Source organism: Prorops nasuta, unplaced genomic scaffold (genome assembly GCF_024137725.1).
Source record: "Prorops nasuta isolate Cenicafe-Biocafe unplaced genomic scaffold, Cenicafe_Pnas_1.2 PNAS00012, whole genome shotgun sequence".
Classification (NCBI taxonomy): domain Eukaryota; kingdom Metazoa; phylum Arthropoda; class Insecta; order Hymenoptera; family Bethylidae; genus Prorops; species Prorops nasuta.
The window spans coordinates 6,193,832-6,214,448 of NW_027116809.1; the positions used below are offsets into that span (position 1 = coordinate 6,193,832).

General features: G+C 36.1%; 2 protein-coding genes across 2 annotated transcripts; one reads left to right on the plus strand and one right to left on the minus strand.

Annotated features, from left to right (window-relative positions):
- Positions 1–9,269: 9,269 nt before the first annotated feature.
- Positions 9,270–12,170, plus strand: LOC136777864 (uncharacterized). The gene is made up of 5 exons (XM_066734443.1): positions 9,270–9,341; positions 9,411–9,576; positions 9,772–9,963; positions 10,006–10,285; positions 10,871–12,170. Exons 1-5 carry the CDS (start codon positions 9,270–9,272, stop codon positions 12,168–12,170), a joined length of 2,010 nt encoding a protein of 669 aa, XP_066590540.1.
- A 1,261-nt stretch (positions 12,171–13,431) lies between these two features.
- Positions 13,432–20,308, minus strand: LOC136777865 (uncharacterized protein PF3D7_1120000-like). Its single transcript, XM_066734444.1, has 3 exons — positions 19,849–20,308; positions 16,711–16,873; positions 13,432–14,290 (listed from the first exon to the last, which is right to left on the minus strand). The coding sequence occupies exons 1-3, from the start codon at positions 20,306–20,308 to the stop codon at positions 13,432–13,434; spliced, it is 1,482 nt and encodes a 493-aa protein (XP_066590541.1).
- Positions 20,309–20,617: the final 309 nt, after the last annotated feature.

Consider the following 20,617-nt stretch of genomic DNA (forward strand, 5'->3'; position numbering starts at 1 on the left):
TAAATTATTATGAAGATCTGTAAGTTCTTTTGAAAAGAATAATATGTTTTGTAGAAATTAACCGTTAGGGCTAATGCGTTCACCTTTTCAACGCGCCCTCACTTGCCCTATAGGACTGCGCACACTTACCCAACATACAGGTCAAATGTACAGATTCTGTCTTCTTCTAAATAAAAGTGTTTATTTCTTTAATGAGACGGTTTACAGCAAAATTTCTTTTTGCATTCAATAGTCTAATAAATGCACTGTCTAATCTTCATTTGTTTTTTTTTACTAACCCTTATCTATTAACCCTGACAATCCTCTAACGAGAAAAGTGCGCACACTTGCATCGAATGACTCTATATTAAAATAAAATTAGTATTTTTAGATGATATTAATTATGAACTCATTTTATTTCAGCTCTTCCTGTTTGCATTTAACTAAAATTGATTTTATTAATCTTTTGCGGTCGAAAATATGACTTCGTTGATAAAGGTTTTTAATTTATTTTAAAAGAAATTTTATTTTTCAGTCTACTGTACATAAATAGGTATCTTATTGTTCTGTAATGTATATGTACGATAATGTCTGGATATGATGAAAGCTCATATTCGCATTTTGGCAACCGTAATAAGAAACGACAAAGCACACCCCTCCTAATCATTTTTCGCAGCGGCATTAATTTCAGGCAGAGTCCTTTTTGTTCTGATCTGTTCAGAGTCAAGCAGTTTTGCAATACTCCTTAGAGAAGTCCGAGCAACAAGTAGTGTCAGAAGTGGGATGATCAGTTTTTTCCTTGGAAATTAGTTGATTTAATTTCTGAACAAATCGGTGGACCTTCAAGTAGTTGAAGAATAGTGAATATACCAAGTATATATATATACGCGCGCGCGCGCGCGCGCGCGAATTCCTTTAAAACAATTAGCAGAGAATCCAAACAATCATCAAGGCAATATTGGGTTTCCAGTTAAACGACGAATCATCCGATATAACCATCAGAAGTTCCAGACCAATCATCAATCAGAGTATCCAAATACAATAAAGACATCTGGAGAATATCATACAGCACTTAAATTGAACAGTAATGCAGTCGCTATTAATTTGTCACATCAACTCATTAATGAAAATCACACCAATTGGAATGATAGCATTATTATTATTGTAAGTTTCAATTCTAATTTTATAATTACAAAATCCAATTAAATAAATTACCGAAATGAATAATGTTAGCGCTGAAATAAGCTCGTCACAGAGCATACGATTAGAAGTAGCCGAAAAATTACTGAGTGCTTTTAATGGCGATAAATTAAAAATATATGAGTTCTGCGATTTATGCCATAAAGTTAATCCCTTAGTAAAATCTGCTGATAGAGATATCCTTTTTGCTATTATTCAGACTAAAATCACTGACAATTCTAGAACCCTTATAAAAAATAGAATGTTCGAGGGTTGCTGATCCTTGCGAGCTCATTTATTAGATGTATATTCTAAAAGAAGATCACAAGGTCAATGGTAGTTAGAATTATTTTCTTGTACACAAAATTGTGATGAAGACGTAAGTCCTATTCAAATAAAGTTGAGAATTGCCTTATAAAATTAACTAATTCTTTAGAAGAATCTTTGACAGTAGCCGAACGTGTTGCTAACATTAAACTCTTATAAACTCAAGCTCCTAAAGTATTTGTCATGGGACTCAGTAAGAATATCATTCTACTCTAGCTGATTATATTTAAAGCATTATATCAAGCCTAGCCAAACCGATAGGGACTTACGGTTAGATTTTTCAATGTTCTCTTATAATACAACAAAACATACCTCTACTGAATACACACATTTTGAGTTAGTTTTTGGAACCAAACCTGAGTCACCTACTGCTGTTACTAAAGAACACGAATTTAGGTACACTTACGATAATTATATAGCTGAATTAAAACTTAAAGTACAAAAATTCCATGAAATTGCTAAGGAAAATCTCTTGAAATGAAAAGGAAAAAATAAAGTTTATTATGATAGAAGGGTTAAAAACGAAGATTATAAAATCGGGGATCGTGTCTACCTTCTGAACGAGTATGCCCTAAATCGAAGAAACTAACGCCAAATCATAGTGGACCATACGAAATTTTACATACAAAGTCACCCGTCAATGTAACTCTTTTAATATAACGCAGACACATATTAGTACACAGTAATAGAATTAAAAATGTAGTATGTAAATAAAAGCTATTCAAAATAGTACACTAACTCCTATCGACGTATTTGTAATGTTTTTATCAAAATCGTTTTTCTTTTTTTTTCCAGCGTCTTACACCTAGCTCATGGTGACAATTATCGTGTCAAAACTATGGATCATTCACCTGGATTATTCTATGATGATATACAGTCTTTGAGGTTCTACGACTCCACTTGGAATTTAGTTACATATCTAGATCTGTTGGGTTTCGAAGATAAATTGAGTTTTGCAAATCGTATGTATGATACTACTCTAATCTTTTGCGAGCACAAAAGAAAATACGCATATCGAATTTATCATACTTCCGAATCTCCTATGAGAATTTTGTCACGTACAGTTTCATCAATAAGACTAAAAGAAGATGCACTAAAAGAATTAATTGGACATAAACGGGTTAAAAGAGGATGGTTTAATGCAATTGGAACAACGATTAAAACCATAACCGGTAATTTAGATGACAAAGACGCAGAGTACTATGATGCTGCTATTGATAAATTATCAACTGACGAAAAAGAATTATTCAACTTATTGAAGCAACAAACACAAGTAGTACAAACCACTATTCAAAATTTTAACTTAACTATTTCTAATTTACGTCACAATGAAGAGATTTATAAAACTAATTTTGCTTTTATTGAAAAATACTTAAAAACAGTTATAGAAAGAGAGATAACAATGGAAGAAACGCTTAAAATAAGAACACATTTTGATCTTTTGCACGTCGTCTATAATGACCTTGACAAAGAATTTTCTACATTGATAAATGCTGTACTATTTGCTAAACAAAATTCCTTACATCCAGCCATAATAACACCGCATCAACTTATAAATGAACTCCAAAAGACCTTCTCGTATTTACCTGCTGGAACAAGCTATCCTTTGACACTCAATATTCACAATGCACACGAATTTTTAAATCTTATTAACTTACAAGTCTATTATTCCAATAATAAATTAGTATATATAATTTCGAATCCTCTAGTATCTGAAATAAAATTTAGATTATATCAATTGATTCCATTACCAGTAAAATTTAATGAAGAACATTACTTGTTCATATTACCGTCAGTTAAATTTCTTGCTATATCAGAAACGAAACTTCAATATTCACCTGTAGATAATCCTGAAGAATGTAAAACCACATCGGATAAAACATATATTTGTAAACTCTTGAAAGGGATATTCATTAGCCACATTAATCCTATTTGCGAAACTGAATTCTTACAACCAGTAAAATCAATACCTAAAACGTGTGATACTAGAATTTCTAATATCAATACTGAAATATGGTATAATTTATATAGTAAGAATCAAAGGATTTATGTATTACCTAAAGAAATTTATGTATCAATAAGTTGTCCAAATGCACCTATTGCAGATGTTCTCTTATCTAAGGTCGGAATTCTACAATTATCGCCTAATTGTAAGGCTCATACTCCTAAAGCAATGATAAAAGCCTATAAATCGTTTGAAAGCAATTTTACGTCTTATGTACCTCCGTTGAATATTACTAATGACGACTGTTGTATTGATCTAAAGGAAACTAATCTTACCTCTATTAAGTTGGATCACACTCTATCAAAAATAAACTTAGATAATTTGGAATTCGCGAGTCAAAAATTAGACCAAATCTCGAAAGGAGCTGACGAATTACTGAAACATCGACTTGTCACTAAAAAGGTCAGCTTCCTAACATACTTGATTTATGCTATTCTAACCATAATTATTCTTTATATATTATATTCAATCTTAAGACGATGCTTACGACTGTTCAAAACCTCGAATGTACACGGTCATGATAATGATGGTGATAATGACTCTGCAAATTGTTTGACCTTTAACATATGTAATAGGAATCGAGCGCAAAATGACATTCCTATGGTAGAACCTCGTATCATAGGAAAAAACCAAAATTTGCGCGATACCACAGATATATCTCAATTAGGAGCGTTTAGCGATGACCAACTCGAAGAAGAGTTACACAATCGTCGGTCTCAGCTTCGTACAGGGACATCTAATCAAAACGATAATATGCGGAACGACGAAGAATTCGTTCTTCGTAAGCCTATGCGCCGCACCAGTAGACTTACGGATAATATTTAAGATTCATGTAAACTTTAGCGTAAAATAAACCTTTCCCGAAACAAAATTTTAAGTCTCCCTCAGTTCTAAAAAACCCTAAAGAGTTCTGAAATAATTATTTTTACTTCTACAATAACATTTCAATCCTTAAAAATCCTATTTTAATTCTAACTAAACCTAAACAATCCTCCAGTAAGGCCTTAGAAGAATTTTAATGTAGCCAAATCTTCTTCGATCCTTAAACATATTATTTAATTCTTTTTACAACTTATAAAATCTTTCAATAGACTTTTCCAGGATTTCTTAGCATTAATCAAATTGCTATTCTTTTATAGCCCTCTTAACGCTTAAAAGTTTACATGTTATATTGTGATATATATACATGCAATAAATTAAACAACCAATTACTCATTTACATTTATTTTAAGGATTATATAACATTTCCGAAGGGATAAACACATTTTTTGAAAATATATGAGAAATAGATTCCTAGAAATTTGTAACACCGTTAACAATGGTAATAAACATTAGTAGTGGTAGCTAGGGGGTTCCTGTGACACGGAGGTGAGGGGAGCGCGGGTGTGCGGGGGGAAATGTCTTAAGAGAGCTGGGGTATATTGGGAGATGAGGGGGAGTGCGGGTGTGCGGGGGGGAAGTGTCTTCTTAAGAGCTAGGGTTCATTGGGATGATGAGGAGGGTGCGGGTGTGCGGAGGAAATGCTTTGGCTGTGGGGAGAGAGAGAGAGAGAGAGAGAGAGAGAGAGAGAGATCCCTCTCACCCTCTCTTTCTCTCTTAGTCTCTCACCCCTCTCCCATCAGTCTAGGGCCCGGATGGTTAATTATCCTACGGGTCCACTAGTTCCCTAAGGCTTACCCCCTCTCCCATGACCCTAGGACCCGGATGGTTAGTTATCCTACGGGTCCACTAGTTCCCTAAGGGTTACCCCTCTCCCATCACCCTAGGGCCCGGATGGTTAGTTATCCTGGCAGTTACCCAGAGAACTTTTTTTGTATTTTAGTTGGCGGAGGAAAAAGTTTCATTTTTCTCCACTAGGTGGCGATCACGAAAATTACTGAGTACAGCTACACCGATAGGGGTCCTGAGCATCTTACGGACTGCCATTTTTTTTTCTTAGACCTGCCCTCGAAGGGTCTTTTCTCCCTCCACATACTTATCCTAGACCTTCCCACTATTTTCCTACTATAGACCCGCCATTTAACATGATTTTACATTTTTCCTTACACATTGAGCACTAGGTAGATTTTTTTTTCTTTTATGAGTTAGTAATAATTATAAAGTGCTTTTTTCATTTTTTTCTGTTTTTCTTTTTTTCTTTTACGGATTAAATTAAGGGAAATAGGAGTAGGGGAAAAGAAAGAGACTATTAAATAACATTTATCATATAATTAAAAACGAACATGAAACTTATATAAAAAACTAATACAATTGAATCTTATATAAAAACGAATATACAATAATATTTAGCCCATTCAGCTAATAACAGCTTCTGAAACATAAAAATAATTTATTAATATCAAGTAAATTGCGAACTTAATTTTATTTACCTTTTATTTGTTTCCGCACCCACTTTGCGAAAATATCCACTTCTTGGGCCACACAGTGGACTGGCTTGTTCTTTCTCGTATACAATAATTTATGCAAACTACATGTTTGCGTATACGTTCTATATTCATTTATTAATATATCGAATTTGGGACAGTTGTATGCTTCTAAGTTCATACTGATAATCCCCAGTGAATTCAGAACATCTCGTTCAATGTGGCCTCCTTTGTATGCCACTATCGGCCGTTCACAGTCGTTGTTGATTTCATTGATAAAATCAAATACGTCATGTTGGCTGTATTTTTCACTACCAACATTTCCGTATTCAATTCCGTGTATATTTTTAAACACAAAACTCACTGTCTTTTTATCATTCAAATTTAATTTTTCATAGGGCACACTGACCCTAAACGCCCCGTAATGCGTATAAATATTAGCCAAATTTTTTATAGCTATTTCTTTGTAGATAATTTTTTTGTTGACCATAAAGCCATCAATGTCAATAATATGCGTAATTTCGTTTAAACGTATCATTGTGGCAGAGTAGCTTAAGAGTCACTAGCTTAACTTGAACTGAAGATTTTCTGAACTGAAGATTACCCTACACGCTCCTCAAGATTTTTTAAATGCTGTAAGGGATGTGAAAAATTTGATCTGTGGTGGGAGGTGACTAACCAGACACTCTTAGAAACAGCATTGGTCCAAAGAGTGAATAGTTAAGGATAGTGGAAGAATTGAAATACTTGGTTTGAAGAGAAGGGGAAAACTTTAGAGAAACAAAAAAAGAATATATTTAAAATAAAGGCAAAGTGTAATAAATTTAGTATAAAAAACGCTAACATGATGATCCCAACGTTCGTCGATTTTCAAGGATTCTATTTAATGGATAAGACATTTATAGTTAAAGAATTTGCAGTTTTACAAGAACTAAAAATGCATCATATTTTATTTTCACCCCCCTTTCCACATACTTGGTTAAGTGAAGAGGAGAGAAAGAAAACAGAGTAAGTATATTTTATAACAAACAATAACGAATTATTATTTTCAATGAATAAGGAATTTCTTTTTCAGTTCAATCTTTTTCAATCATCATGGCTTAAATTGGATAGTAGTAGGGCTAGACAGGACCTGGATGAAGTGTAGGTGAGGGGAGGTGAAGAGAGGTGAGGGGGTTATTCCAAATAAGGATCGAGCCATATATGGGCATGTCCAAAAAAAAAAGTTTCGAACCAAATATGGTTATGTGCAAATATGGTTCGGGTCCGTTTTTGGGTGGGTGGGTGGTGGGTCCCCTGGCCCCGCCCCTAAGGCCCCCGCCCCCACCGCCACCCCTTTTCAAAATCCCGTGCGTTTTTTCCCGCCGCCGCCGCCGCCGAGTGGGGTAAAGGGTGTAAGAGGATGCGTACCTGGAAGCGCGCCGCCGACAAGGCCCCGACCCCGTCGGCAAGGCAGTGAGTATCTTTATCAGCATGAAAAAAGTATTAATATTTTAAACTTGTGTGTGTGTGTGTGTCGAGATAGAGAGACGAGGAGGTATTTGCTACCATAAGCGCGCGTTAATAGCTCCTGCCTGTCTCATACAAATGTTTTTCGTAACCTTAAAACCCCTCTCTCCAGTAAGATGAAGGAGGAGGAGGAGGAGGAGGAGGAAATTGAGGGTACCTCAATTATTCTTCAATTGGTTAAAAGAAATCTAATTTCAATACTTCAATTGTTCTCTATATGTATATAAAACAATTAATGTGTAAATTAATTCTCTACTAAACATATTAAAATATTTTCTTAATTAGCATTTTGTAACAGTATGGTATATAAAAGAGAGTGAATCATATTTAAGAATATTACTGTGATTCAAGTGTGTCTATCGTCAACGGTAACGAAGTTGGTTGATTGTTTGAGAAAACTTCATTTCCCTCTCTCTCTCTCTCTCTCTTTATAGAATATTTTTTGTATTATCAATAACATATACATATACACAATAGTTGATTGCTTAAAAATGTTGACTTCCTACGAGAGAGAGATTCGTGAAAAATATTACTGTTTAATGGAAAATACATCATCATCGATTGAAGATTACATAAATTTTATTAAAAAGTGTAATAAAGCGATAAAAAGTATAAAATCATATATGATTATGAAAATTGGTGTGGGAAGAAAAATAAGTGCAGAGGCAAAACTTAATAGAATAATTGGTTTAATGAGAATTATTGAAAGAAAAAAAAAGAGTTGTTTAATGACAAAAAATGAGAAAATTGGTGGTGGTGGTGGTGAAAAGAAAATAAATAAAACGAATGAAAGAAGATGTATATGGCAAGAAGTACAATCAAATTTCAAAAATAGACTTCAAACTGGTGTTATAATAAACGTGTCACATATTGAACCAATTAACTTTATGTTGGATGTAAAAGATAGTGTTCTCCAGTTTATACAAAAAGCAATTTTTAAATTTAAATTTATCAAGGTGATGTTGATTTTTAGTGGATTATTTGTGTCAAAAAATAATGAGGAAGTAAAATATTTCAATACAAATTATAAGATATTATGCGAATCTGAAAATATCATAAATTGGTATGAAATTGAAATGTCTAACATAAAAACTCCATTAGAAAAATTTCAGGAAAGAGATTCTGGTTGGGCTCTTTCGAAAATAATAAATATTGTTATTCAAATTATTAAATATCATCCAATGACAGCATCATCGTATATCAAATTACCTCAATGGATTCAAAATAAACATGCTGTTATTAATGTTAAAAATCGAGGCAAAGATTGTTTTGCATGGGCAATAATGACAGGATTATTTCCAGCAAAAAAAAATTGTAATTTATTATCATCTTATCCTCATTATAAAAATTATTTGAATTTTGAAGGTTTAGAATTTCCAATATCCATTAAAGATATTCCTAAATTTGAAAAATTAAATAAAATTTCAATAAATGTATTTGTAACTGAGAAGAAAAAAATTTTACCTACAGATCTTACGAAAGAAGAGCAAATTAAAAATTTTAATTTGTTATATATTTCAAATGATTATAATTATCACTATTGTTTAATTAAAAATTTATCATATTTACTATCTAACCAATGTAGTAGAGATAAACATACAAAATATTTTTGTAATCGTTGTATGCATTATTTTAGTAGTAATGATAAATTAATACAACATCGTGTTGATTGTAATCTGGTAAATGATTGTGCAGTAGTACTTCCTGCTAAAAATAATAATATTTTACAATTTAAAAATTATTATAAAAAATTGCAAGTACCGTTTGATATATATGCAGATTTCGAATGTCTACTTGAAAAAATAGATTCATTATCTGTTCCTGCTAAAGCATTTCAACAACATAAACCGTATAGCATTGGATATTATGTTTCGTGTAATTATAATAATAATTTATCACGATTTAAAATGCAACGTAGTATTGATTGTGCAAAATCGTTTACCAACGAACTTCAAAAAATTGCTGTTGAAATATCAGAAGTAAGTACACAAATAAACAAAATTTTTATTTATTATTATTATTTATATTGATATATATATTTTTTTTAGATAATAAATGATATTAAACCAATGGAAATGTCAAAACAAGATATTCAAAAATTTGCAAAGGCAAGTTTTTGTTATATTTGTGAAAAACCATTTAGTGTAAATGATGTAAAGGTTCGAGATCATGATCATATCACAGGATTATTTAGAGGTGCTGCTCATAATTCATGTAATATAAACTATAAATTAAAACTAAATATTCCAGTCATATTTCATAATTTAAGTAATTATGATGCTCATTTTTTAATTCGCGACATTACAAATAGTTTTGAAGGCGATGTAAAAGTAATACCGTTAAATATGGAAAAATATATGACTATAATTAAATTTATAAAAAATAGTAATATTAAATTTATATTTTTAGATTCATTTCGTTTGTTGAATTCTAGTCTGGAAAAATTAGCCAATTACGTAGATCAGAATAATTTTACGTGTTTGAAATCAGAATTTCAAGATATTAGTTTGAATGCTTTTAATTTATTAACACGTAAAGGTGTGTTTCCATATGATTATGTTAAAGATTTAAATGTTTTAAATGAATCAAAACTTCCATCTCGTGAATTATTTTACAATCATTTAAATGAATGTGAAATTTCAGAGAATGATTATACACATGCTCTTAAAGTATGGAATACTTTTAATATTCAAAATATCGGTGAATATTCTGATTTGTATCTAAAAACAGATGTTCTGTTGTTGGCAGATATTTTTGAAAATTTTAGAAAATCATGTATAAATAATTATAGACTTGATCCAGTTCATTATCTTAGTTTACCAAGTTATACATGGGATGTAATGTTATTTTATACTGATATTAAGTTGGAATTAGTAACTGATATACAGGGTCTTTTCCTAACAGCGGAGCATAGGAGATTCGTGTTAGTTGACTATAGCACTCGGAATGATCGAATCTGAGAGCGCTGATTGGTCATTATTACGTAGTACCAACAGATAATAAGCCGTTACTAATAGTTGGATACAAAAAATGAGATTCATCCGCCATATTGGTGTGGAGAAATGTTTACATGCTAATCCTAGCAGAAAGAGGTGTAAAATGGAGAAATGTCAAATGGTAAGGTTACTAAAGTAAAAATTGAAAATAATGAATGAAAAGTACGAATATTCTTCATTTTCATTCAAAGTATTCAATTTTTATTTTAGTAACGACAACATTTGACATTTTTCCATTTTACACCTCTTTCTGCTACGATCAGCATGTAAACATTTCTCCACACCAAAATGGCGGATGAATCTCATTTTTCGTATCCAACTATTGGTAACGGCCTATTATATGTTGGTACTACGCAATATTGACCAATCAGCGCTCTCAGATTCCATCATTCCGAGTGCTATAGTCAACTAACACGAATCTTCTATGCTCCGCTGTTAGGAAAAGACCCTGTAGATATGTTAACATTTATAGAACGAGGTATAAGAGGTGGTCTCAGTCAATGTTCTAATAGGTATGCCAAGGCAAACAATAAATTTTTATCAAATTATAATTCAAGTGAATCATCTCGTTATTTAATGTATTTTGATGTAAACAATTTATATGGTTGGGCAATGTCTCAGGCTTTACCTTTTGGACAATTTGAATGGGTTGAGAATTGTGAAAATTTCAATGTAAATGACTATGATGATTCAGATACAGGATACATCATAGAAGTTGATCTTTTTTATCCTGAAAAAATTCACGATTTACAAAGAGATTTACCCATGTGTCCGGAAAATAAAAAACCACCAAAATCAAAAATTTCAAAACTATTAGCAACATTAAACAATAAGTATCGTTATGTAATGCATTATAGAAATTTGAAACAAGCTTTAAATCATGGTGTGGTTTTGGAAAAAATACATAGAATTTTAAAATTTAAACAATCATTTTGGTTGAAGAGTTATATTGATTTGAATACTAAATTACGAACTGAAAGTAATAGTGATTTTCAGAAAAATTTATACAAATTAATGAATAATGCTGTTTTTGGTAAAACTATAGAAAATGTACGTAAGAGATGTAATGTTCATATAAAAAATAATTGGGGAGGTAGATACGGTGTAAGATCATTAGTATCAAAACCAAATTTTTATCGAATTTCAATTTTTGACGAAGATTTAGTTGCAATACAAATGAAAAAATTAAATATTATTATTGATAAACCAATATTTATTGGAATGTGCGTTTTAGATTTATCTAAAGTATGTTTATATAGCTTTCACTATGATGTAATTCTACCAAAATTCAAATTAGACGTAAAACTTTTGTATACTGATACCGATAGTTTAATTTATGAGTTTAAGTGTGAAAATATTTACGATTTCATTCGAGAAAAAATAGATTATTTTGATACAAGTGATTATCCTATTAATAATATATATAATATACCTTTGGTTAATAAAAAAGTAATTGGTTTAATGAAGGATGAATGTAACGGTAATTTAATGTCAGAATTTGTGGGACTTCGATCAAAAATGTATGCATATCGAATCAACGGTGTTAATAAGGATAAAAAATGTATTAAAGGTATTAAAAGCTATGTTGTAAAAAATATAGAATTTGATGATTATATAGATTCTTTAAAAAATTTCAATACACTAATATGTAAGCAAAATATAATAAGATCAAATTTACATAATGTCTTTACAATTTGTGAGGAAAAAATAGCGCTAAGTCCATACGATGATAAAAGATATTTAATAGCAAATTCAACTGATACATTACCATGGGGTCATAAAAATGTAATACAAGTAAATTATGAAAATTAATAAAACTTTTTATTTAAAAAAGACATTTTGATTACAATAATAATTACAATACGTTATTTTTATTAATCCACGAATTATGGTTTGAATTTAATCCTAACCATTTTACAAAAACTTTATTTCCTTTTTTCCGTAATACTTTTTCTACTAAGTATACATCAGGATTTGCAACACTATGTAGTTCATACTCGTAAAATCCACCTGCTATTGATTGACCAGTAGAATCCTTTAATAAATATGTTATTGGATTTGTTCTTTGAACTTTTTCTATTCTAAATACTTCTGTTGTCCAATTCGGTGTATAACCCTTATTAAATAAATGTTTATATTTACTTATACGAACAGCATCGCCAACTTTATACTTTGCCTTTGCAGCTATTTTTATGAAATTATACACATTTTTCAATAAATCTTTTTCTCGTTCAATTGTTACACTTTGTGGAAACATACCAATAGTTCTATGCTTACGATTGTTGTAATCTTTAACTAGATTTGACAGTATGTTCAGCCATTGATAATTTCCATTAAGCGTAAACATTTTCCACATACTGCTCTTCAATGTTCTATTGAAACGTTCAACTACTGATGCTTTAAGTATACTATACGTTGAATAATGATTAATTCCATGATGTTTCATTAGTTGTTGAAAATTTGTATTGTAAAATTCTGTTCCATCGTCAGTTTGCAAATTTTTTGGTTTTCTCTCTTCTAAAACTTAGGAAAATGCATAAGTTACATTTTTCCCACTTTTAGTTTTAATTGGTATAGCCGAAGCATATTTTGAAAATACATCGATAATTGTCAATATATATTGATGATTTTTATTAATTTTTGAATACAATCGCATATCCACTAAATCAGCTTGCCACAAATCGTCATATCCACGAACAATAACTCGTCTTCTAATATAATTTTTTCGTGCTGGAGCATGTAATTCATCAACAAGTTGTTTTTTTTCTTTACTCATTTCTGTTTTCCCTTATCCAACAGTTCGTGTAATTTTTTCAATAATTCTTCAAAATTACCAGGTTCATTCTCTGGAGTAACTGAAGGTACTGTAGGAATTGGTGGGAAGTTAGGTTTTATAGTAAGGTTGTTTTGGTCTTTCATTCGTTTAATTTCCTCGGCTAATGTATTTATCATACTTACACCAAAATCCATTTGTTTCTTAATTTCACCTTTGATATCATCATTTAGAGCTTTAACGTCTGTTTTTAATTTATTAATATCTTTCAAACTTTTATTTGTATCCTTATTAAAAGTATCATGTAATAAGTCTAATTTTTTTTATTTCATTATTAACATAATCGTTTATAGTTTTCATTTTATTTTCCAAATTTTCAAATTTATTTTTTTTCTGTTCAAAATATTTGTTAAATTCATTAATTTGATTGCTTAAATCCACTTTTTTAATTTCATCCTTAACATTTTGACTCAAATATTTAACATTATTCTCTAATTTTTCAATTTCACTCTTCTTTCTGTCAAAGTCTTCCTCGAATTTTTTCATTCTATCATTCAAATTCAACTTCTTAATTTCAGTCTTCACACTCTCGCTCAACGATTTCACACTACTTTCCAACTTCTCAATTTCATTTTTCTTCCTACCAATATCTTCCTCGAATTCTTTCCTCTTATCATCCCAATTCATATTTTTAATATCCCCTTGAAGCTTTTCGCTCAATAATTTCACACTTTTCTCCAACTTTTCAATTTCACTCTTCTTCTTGCTAAAATCTTCCTCAAATTTGTTCCTCTTATCGTCTAAATTCAAATTTTTAATGTCACCTCGAAGCTTTTCGCTCAATGACTTTACTCTATTTTCCAATTTTTCAATTTCATTTTTCTTCCCGTTAAAGTCTTTTTCGAATTTCTTCCTTTTATCGTCCAAATTCAAATTTTTAATTTCACTCTTCACACTCTCACTTAAAAATTTTACATTATTCTCCAATTTTTCAATTTTGCTTCTCTTCTTACCAAAGTCTTCCTCAAACCTCTTTATTCTATCATCCAAATTCAATTTTTTAATATCACTCTTGACACTGTCACTCAAAGATTTCACACCAATCTCCAACTTTTCAATTTCACTCTTCTTCCTGTTAAAATCCTCCTCAAATTTCTTCCTTTTATCGTTCAAGTTGTAACGGTATTTCCGTCAGTGTGAGGGGCCACTCACACTACGGGTTTTCCCATTACCTTCGCCCGTCCTTTTCTATCGGTATCAGGGCGCCAGTTGGTCAGTTGGGTGGCCAACAACCCTACGTTATCAGTTGGGTCCTTCGACCCCATTCTTTATGCATCTCATACGGCCCTGCGGCCATGCATATGGACGGTAGCGGTAGCCAGGGTCGCTCAGTATGCTAGGTCGTGGAGAGAGGGGAGGGTTCCTTACAGAAGTCCGAGCCTCGCAGACCTGCCTGCTGAGGGGCATACATTTCTTCCTCACCACCCACACACAGGTGGTGGTGAGGAGTGCGGGAACATGCGGTATCAATTGCCAAAGCATAGAGTTTTGCCAGGAGCGGACCACCACGGAGGCAATGTTCACGGCCCGTCCAGCCATAGCGCAAGCCTATGGGATTACGGAGGGCACCGGGACACATTCCAACGGGCTAACTACGCCCCTGCACAACCCACTATGCATTGGCCGGTATCCAGTCGTGACGTACGTGCAGGCTGGCCTATAGCACACGCCTCACATACGCGAACCGACCCATGGCTGTCTGAGTGCCGCGTCACGCGCTCACCAGCTCGCATGGACACATCAGCACAGTCCCATGGTCGCGTTCCGACTGCCTGCTATGGCAGTCTGCGCACGACATTCGCGCAGCCTGCTTGACGCGCGTAACCAGCGTTCAAGCCAGACTCGATGTTCTATTTCCCCTCCTCGTGGGGACTTATAGACACTGTCATTGTTTTAGGACTTCCCGAGGCCGCTTCTCCTTATCTCAGGTTGCCTGGGTTGGTTGGCATGGCCCTGCCTTACTTCTCAGGACAACCTGGACATCGTTTACTGGAGCGCCGGTCTTTTCATCCGGGCCTCTGCCTGTCAACGGGGTCTATCCTTGACGTTAGCTATAATCCACTCGTGAGCCTATCTCACGAGTCGGTAACGTAGGGATTAATAATATCCACTGTTCGGTAGCTTTTATGTTCTTTATTCGGTATCTCGTATACGTAACGGGGAACTTCGTTACATACCCCCCTCTGTAACGGAGGTTTCGACCCGAAACCGAAAGCGCCCGAACACGAGTTCGTTTTTCGCTGCCACGCCCAAGCGTGCAGTGATGCACTTCAGTCTGGGTTTAACTCTTGCGGTAGCTCCGGCTTGTATGGCTTGATGTCTGCCGTAGACATTTTGCCAGTGACGTTTCCTGCCAAATCAGATAATTCTACAACTGTCTCCGATAACTTCTTCGCAATCATAAACGGTCCACCGAATGGTTTGTTCAGTGCAGCCGATATGTGTTTTGCGGTATTCGAGAGCTATCGGTTGCGAACTAAAACTAACTCGCCAACCTCATAGTGCTTTTCACGACGACGTAGATTATACGGTCTTGCCTGTCGTTCGTGCGCTCCTTCGAGAGCATACTTGAAAACTGTTCTGAGTGTTTCCAAGCGTTTCATGCGTGCCAACCACTTTTCTGTCGGTTGCTGCATGATTTCGGTATCGCCTTCTAATTCACGTCGCATCGACCTTGCCGATTCTGGTTCTCTACCCAGATTAGCAAATGCAGGTGTAGCTTGTAGTGAACCATGGTGGGCAGTATTAAATGCAAATCTAAATGCATCCAAATGCTGATCCCACTCTCGATGATCAGAATCGAGAAAGGCCCTTATCATCATCTTCAGGCTTCTATTCACCCTTTCGGTGGGGTTTGCCTGGGGATGATATGGAGGTGTCGTGGTTTGCCTCATACCCGTTAATTGTAATAAAGCAGTTATGTCTTTATTTACAAATTTGGTACCATTGTCGGTAACTAAAACTTTTGGTGTACCCCATCTATGAATCATCAAGTTTTCGTTAGCTTCTGCAATCTTTTTGCCGTTAGCGCGTCGAAGTGGAGCTACTTCGATCCATTTTGTGTATAGGTCTTGGATTACCAACACATACGAGAATCCTTGTTTACTTGGCGTCAGTGAGCCCATAATATCTGCCGATATTACAGTCCACGGCTGTTCAACAATTCGACGTCCCATGAAGCCGACGGGAGCTTGTTGTTCTACCTTGCAACGCTGACATTCGTCGCAGTGACTGACGTAAGCCGTTACATCTTTGAACATACCTGGCCAGAAGTAATTTATCGCAAGGCGTCGATATGTACTATCGATACCTTGATGGCCGGCTTGCGGTAGCTTATGGCATTCTTCGAGCACTTTCTGCCTGTACTCCCTGGGTATCACCAGTTTCCAAGCATCAAGATCTTCGAGCTCAGCATCTGCCAAATCTGAACGTCGTTGATGATACATCAACTCTCCATCTAATTTCCAATCAAGAAATTTTTCTGGCGTTCTTTCGATATCCTTTACGCGCTTTAAATACCACGCATCCTTGGTATCGGCGTAAGACGGTAGCAAAGCATTTAAACTTTCCGGTGCTCTTGACAAAGCATCAGGATCATGACTTAAAGCTCCTTTACGATGTACGATCGTAAAATCGTATTCCATTAAGGCGAGAGCCGAACGAGCAAGTCTTCCAGATGGATCTTTTAAATTATGCAACCATCGGAGAATGCTGTGGTCGGTAATTACAGTGAAGTGATAACCCTCAAGGTAACATCGAAACTTTCTTATCGACCACACCACTGCCAAGCATTCCTGCTCGGTTACGGTATACTTTCTTTCGGGATCCGTAAGCGCTCTACTCGCGTAGGCGATTACTCTTTCTTGACCTTCGATAACTTGCGTCAAAACAGCACCTAAGCCAACATTGCTAGCATCGGTCTGTAATGCAAACGGGATCGAAAAATCTGGACAGGCAAGCGTTGGCGCGCTTGTTAAACATCCTTTCAGCGCGTCGAATGCTGACTGCTGATTGGCTGTCCATTCCCATGACTGATTTTTCTTTGTCAATTTCGTTAGCGGTTCAGCAACTGTCGCAAATTCTGGAATGAATCTTCTATACCAAGATGCCATTCCCAAGAATCTACGAATTTGCTTTAAATTCTTCGGTATCGTGAACGTGATTACGGCTTCTGTTTTCGCCGAATCTACGCGAAGGCCTTGACTGTCTACGATAAATCCGAGATATTTTACTTCCGTTCTACAGAAGAAACTTTTCTCCCTATTTATCGTCAGCTCAGTTTGCCTTAACTTTTCGATAACTTTATCCAACCATATTAAGTGTTCGTCAAATGTTTTGGTGACAATGATAATGTCATCCAAATAAACGAATACATGTGGATAAAATTCGGGACCCAATAATTTATCCAGAGCACGCTGGAATATTGCGGGAGCATTAGTTAATCCATAAGGCATTCGCTTAAATTGAAATAAGCCTCTGCCTGGAACAATAAAAGCCGTGATACCACGTGACTTTTCTGCTAGCGGTACCTGCCAATACTCTTGACACAAGTCGAGCGTTGTTAAATAATTGGCCTGTCGTAACTCATCTAGGATCGCAGCCATGTTCGGTAATGGGTACGCATCCTTTTTAGTTACAGCGTTAACGCGCCGGAGATCCACACAAAACCGGAGTTTGCCATTGGCTTTCTTCGCCATGACTACCGGGCTCGCCCAATCACTTTGCGACGGTTCGATAATGCCATTGGTTAGCATATCGTCAACCTCTTGCCACATAGCTTGGCGGATTTTATCCGTGCACCTATGAGCTCGCTGTCTGATTGGCTCGTGATCTTGCACGTCAATTATGACTGCCGGTAACTTTGAAATTCCAGGTTTTCCAGAAATGGGGGGCAGTTTAATTTCTAGAAACTCTTGCAATTTCTTAGCGTTATCATTATCGGGAACCCTTAAGCCGTTATTCACCACTACACAGTTTAGTGATTCGGCATTCGAGAACCAATGTTTATTTTGAGGTTTTTCCTTGTAAGCCCATTCTCCCGTGGAGAAGTCCACGACAACATGAGCATCTTGAAGGAAATCAAGTCCCAAAATAAAATCACTTGATAAAGAAGGCATCCATAGTGTGTCAACTATAGTTGTCTTCCCCTCAAGAAATATCGGGATCTTGGCGGACTCAATTACTTTACATGTGTAATTGTTGCCAACGGTAACTCTTAAGGGTTCTATTTTATTGGCTTGTATACCAATTGAATTAAACAATTCAATGGCTACTTTGCCTGCAAACGTGCGTGAGGCTTCCGAGTCCACCAGCGCACGCAGCTTTTCCCCTTGTACGGTGATCGTGGTGTAGAATGCTAGTTTCCTAGATCTATCGCCAAACGTCGTAATTACTATATCAGTAATATCACCGACCGGTAACTTATCGACCGATTGATCATCGTTCGAATTTTCGGTAGCAACCACTCGAGCGCTTGTGTCCTCTGAGTGTTTGTTTACATTCTCCGTCTCCAACATAACATGTTGGTCTGAGAAGTCGCGGGAGCGATAATTATGGTTAATATTCACACATTGCTGTACTGAATATTCTTCGACATAATTATCCGGGAATATATTATCTTGGATTTCACCCAAGATTTTTGGTATCATGTTTTTCCGCTCTTGGAGTGTCGTAACATTCTCGGGAAATTTTACTAACTCCTCTTGGCGTTTTTTGAACAGCATTTAGGGCACTCCGCTGTAGAAACCCCTTTGCTGCCACATCGGTAACAGAACATTGTTCTCTGCTCTTTACACGCACTCCAACCGTGTCCAGCTTTCCCGCAATTATAGCAGGTAGCGCTCGGGGCCGGTTGTTTACGTTTTGAGCTCTGCCGGCTGTTATTGTTGCCAGCTGCCTTATCTAACGAAGGTTTCGACTTGGAACTGGTTCCTTGTCGGTTCCTTGTTGATTTGAAGGCATTCAAATGCTCTTCGTTATCATTCGAATCTTCCGTTGTTGATTCGTCGGTATCAGAGCTGGATGTTTTATCCACTTCTAGGGCACGCACACCGTGTCGCCTAGACTCTCGGGATCTTCCATGACTGCCGGTATACGCCAACTCAGGAACTAAGCTTTCCTCAGGCGCGGCAGGTGGACGGTATTTTAATGACGGCCTATAAGCGGCTTCGAAATTGAGCGCCAAACGCTCGAATTCTCGATACGTCATATATTTGTGTATAGCAATGCCTCTTCTATACACCGGTAGCATATTCTTGTGCGCGATAGCGATTCGGCTCCAATCCGATCTTTCTCTGCCTATTTTCCGAATATACGACTGTATAGTCTGCAAATAGGCTCGCACAGATTCGTTAGCACCCTGAGTTCTTGTTAGAAGCTCAGTCTCCAGTTCTTCTTCCCATGTTTGTGATCTGAAATAAGACCTTAAGGCGGACTTAATGTCAGACCAGGTTGAGAATTCATTATCCTCACACCACATCCTCGCCACACCTGTTAGGATGTGGGGAAAGACGTCAACAAGGTCGGAATCTCTTACCCTGAGAAGGTTCAGGACGGCATCGGTTCGAGAAATAAAACTCTCAACCGCCTCCGTTCCATCGCCCGCAAAGGTTAAGTTTGACCTCTGGAGAGATTCGAGAACACGCCAACGGGGCATACAGTCATCCCCTTGGCCGGTAACTTTTCCAGGTTTTCCCTTCAGGACCCTCGTCCTGTAGGCCCCCTGGAATATCTCAGCCGAAGCATCGTCTGATGTCGGTTGGGATTCGGGATCATCACTCGGCCTTGTCACTGTCAACAAAGGTTGACCCTGATTGGCCGATGCCGGTAGAGCGGCCGCGGTCTTTCGCGGTCGGCCTCTAGCGCGCTTTTCGGTAGCAGAAGCAGCTGCCACTGCTGCTTCCTCGGGAACAGTCCTATTTTTCAGCAGCTTGTCGAAAGCCTGCTGGACTTGAGATATGAAATCCTGGAAAGACCCTTCCAGTTTTTCCATTCTCTCGTCTAGACTCGAGAGCTTCTTCTCCAGGTTTGCCTGGGAAGCATCGGTAGCTGTCGGTTCTGCGAACTCATCAGAGTCGCCCGATCCGGTACTCCTCTTCCGTCCTGTGGACTCAGCCATCTACGTATATAATAGTGCGTTGTTCGTGTGCTCAGTCCAAGGGTTGTCGCTGGAGTGATCCGGCAAAGTTTTGTTTTGCCCCGTGAGCCGTCCGTCGGATAGGTTACCCCCCACCCGAGCTTTGGGCATGCGCAGACGATCTAAGTGATTCTCGTATTCTCACTTATCGCTTCTGCTCGATAACAATCGCCTTTCGATTAATCGAATTTCGATCTAGGCGTTCGATAGCCCTGCTTCATCTACGGGCCGCTAGATGGCAGCACTAGGATCGAGTTCATCGACATCTAGTACCGTCGATCCCGACCGACG

What these genes read in the sequence shown, in the direction of transcription:
- LOC136777864 (XM_066734443.1), top strand. Translation starts at nt 9,270, where the DNA reads ATGCAACGTAGTATTGATTGTGCAAAATCGTTTACCAACGAACTTCAA. An exon ending in AGGTGCTGCTCATAATTCAT is followed by an intron (nt 9,577 to 9,771) that starts GTAATATAAACT and finishes TTATATTTTTAG; the next exon opens with ATTCATTTCGTTTGTTGAAT. An exon ending in GCGGAGCATAGGAGATTCGT is followed by an intron (nt 10,286 to 10,870) that starts GTTAGTTGACTA and finishes ATGTTCTAATAG; the next exon opens with GTATGCCAAGGCAAACAATA.
- LOC136777865 (XM_066734444.1), bottom strand. Translation starts at nt 20,308, where the DNA reads ATGGCTGAGTCCACAGGACGGAAGAGGAGTACCGGATCGGGCGACTCT. An exon ending in TACCGGCCAAGGGGATGACT is followed by an intron (nt 16,874 to 19,848) that starts GTATGCCCCGTT and finishes ATAATTTAAAAG; the next exon opens with ATCCATCTGGAAGACTTGCT. An exon ending in GCCGATACCAAGGATGCGTG is followed by an intron (nt 14,291 to 16,710) that starts GTATTTAAAGCG and finishes GAACGATAAAAG; the next exon opens with GAAGAAATTTGAGGAGGATT.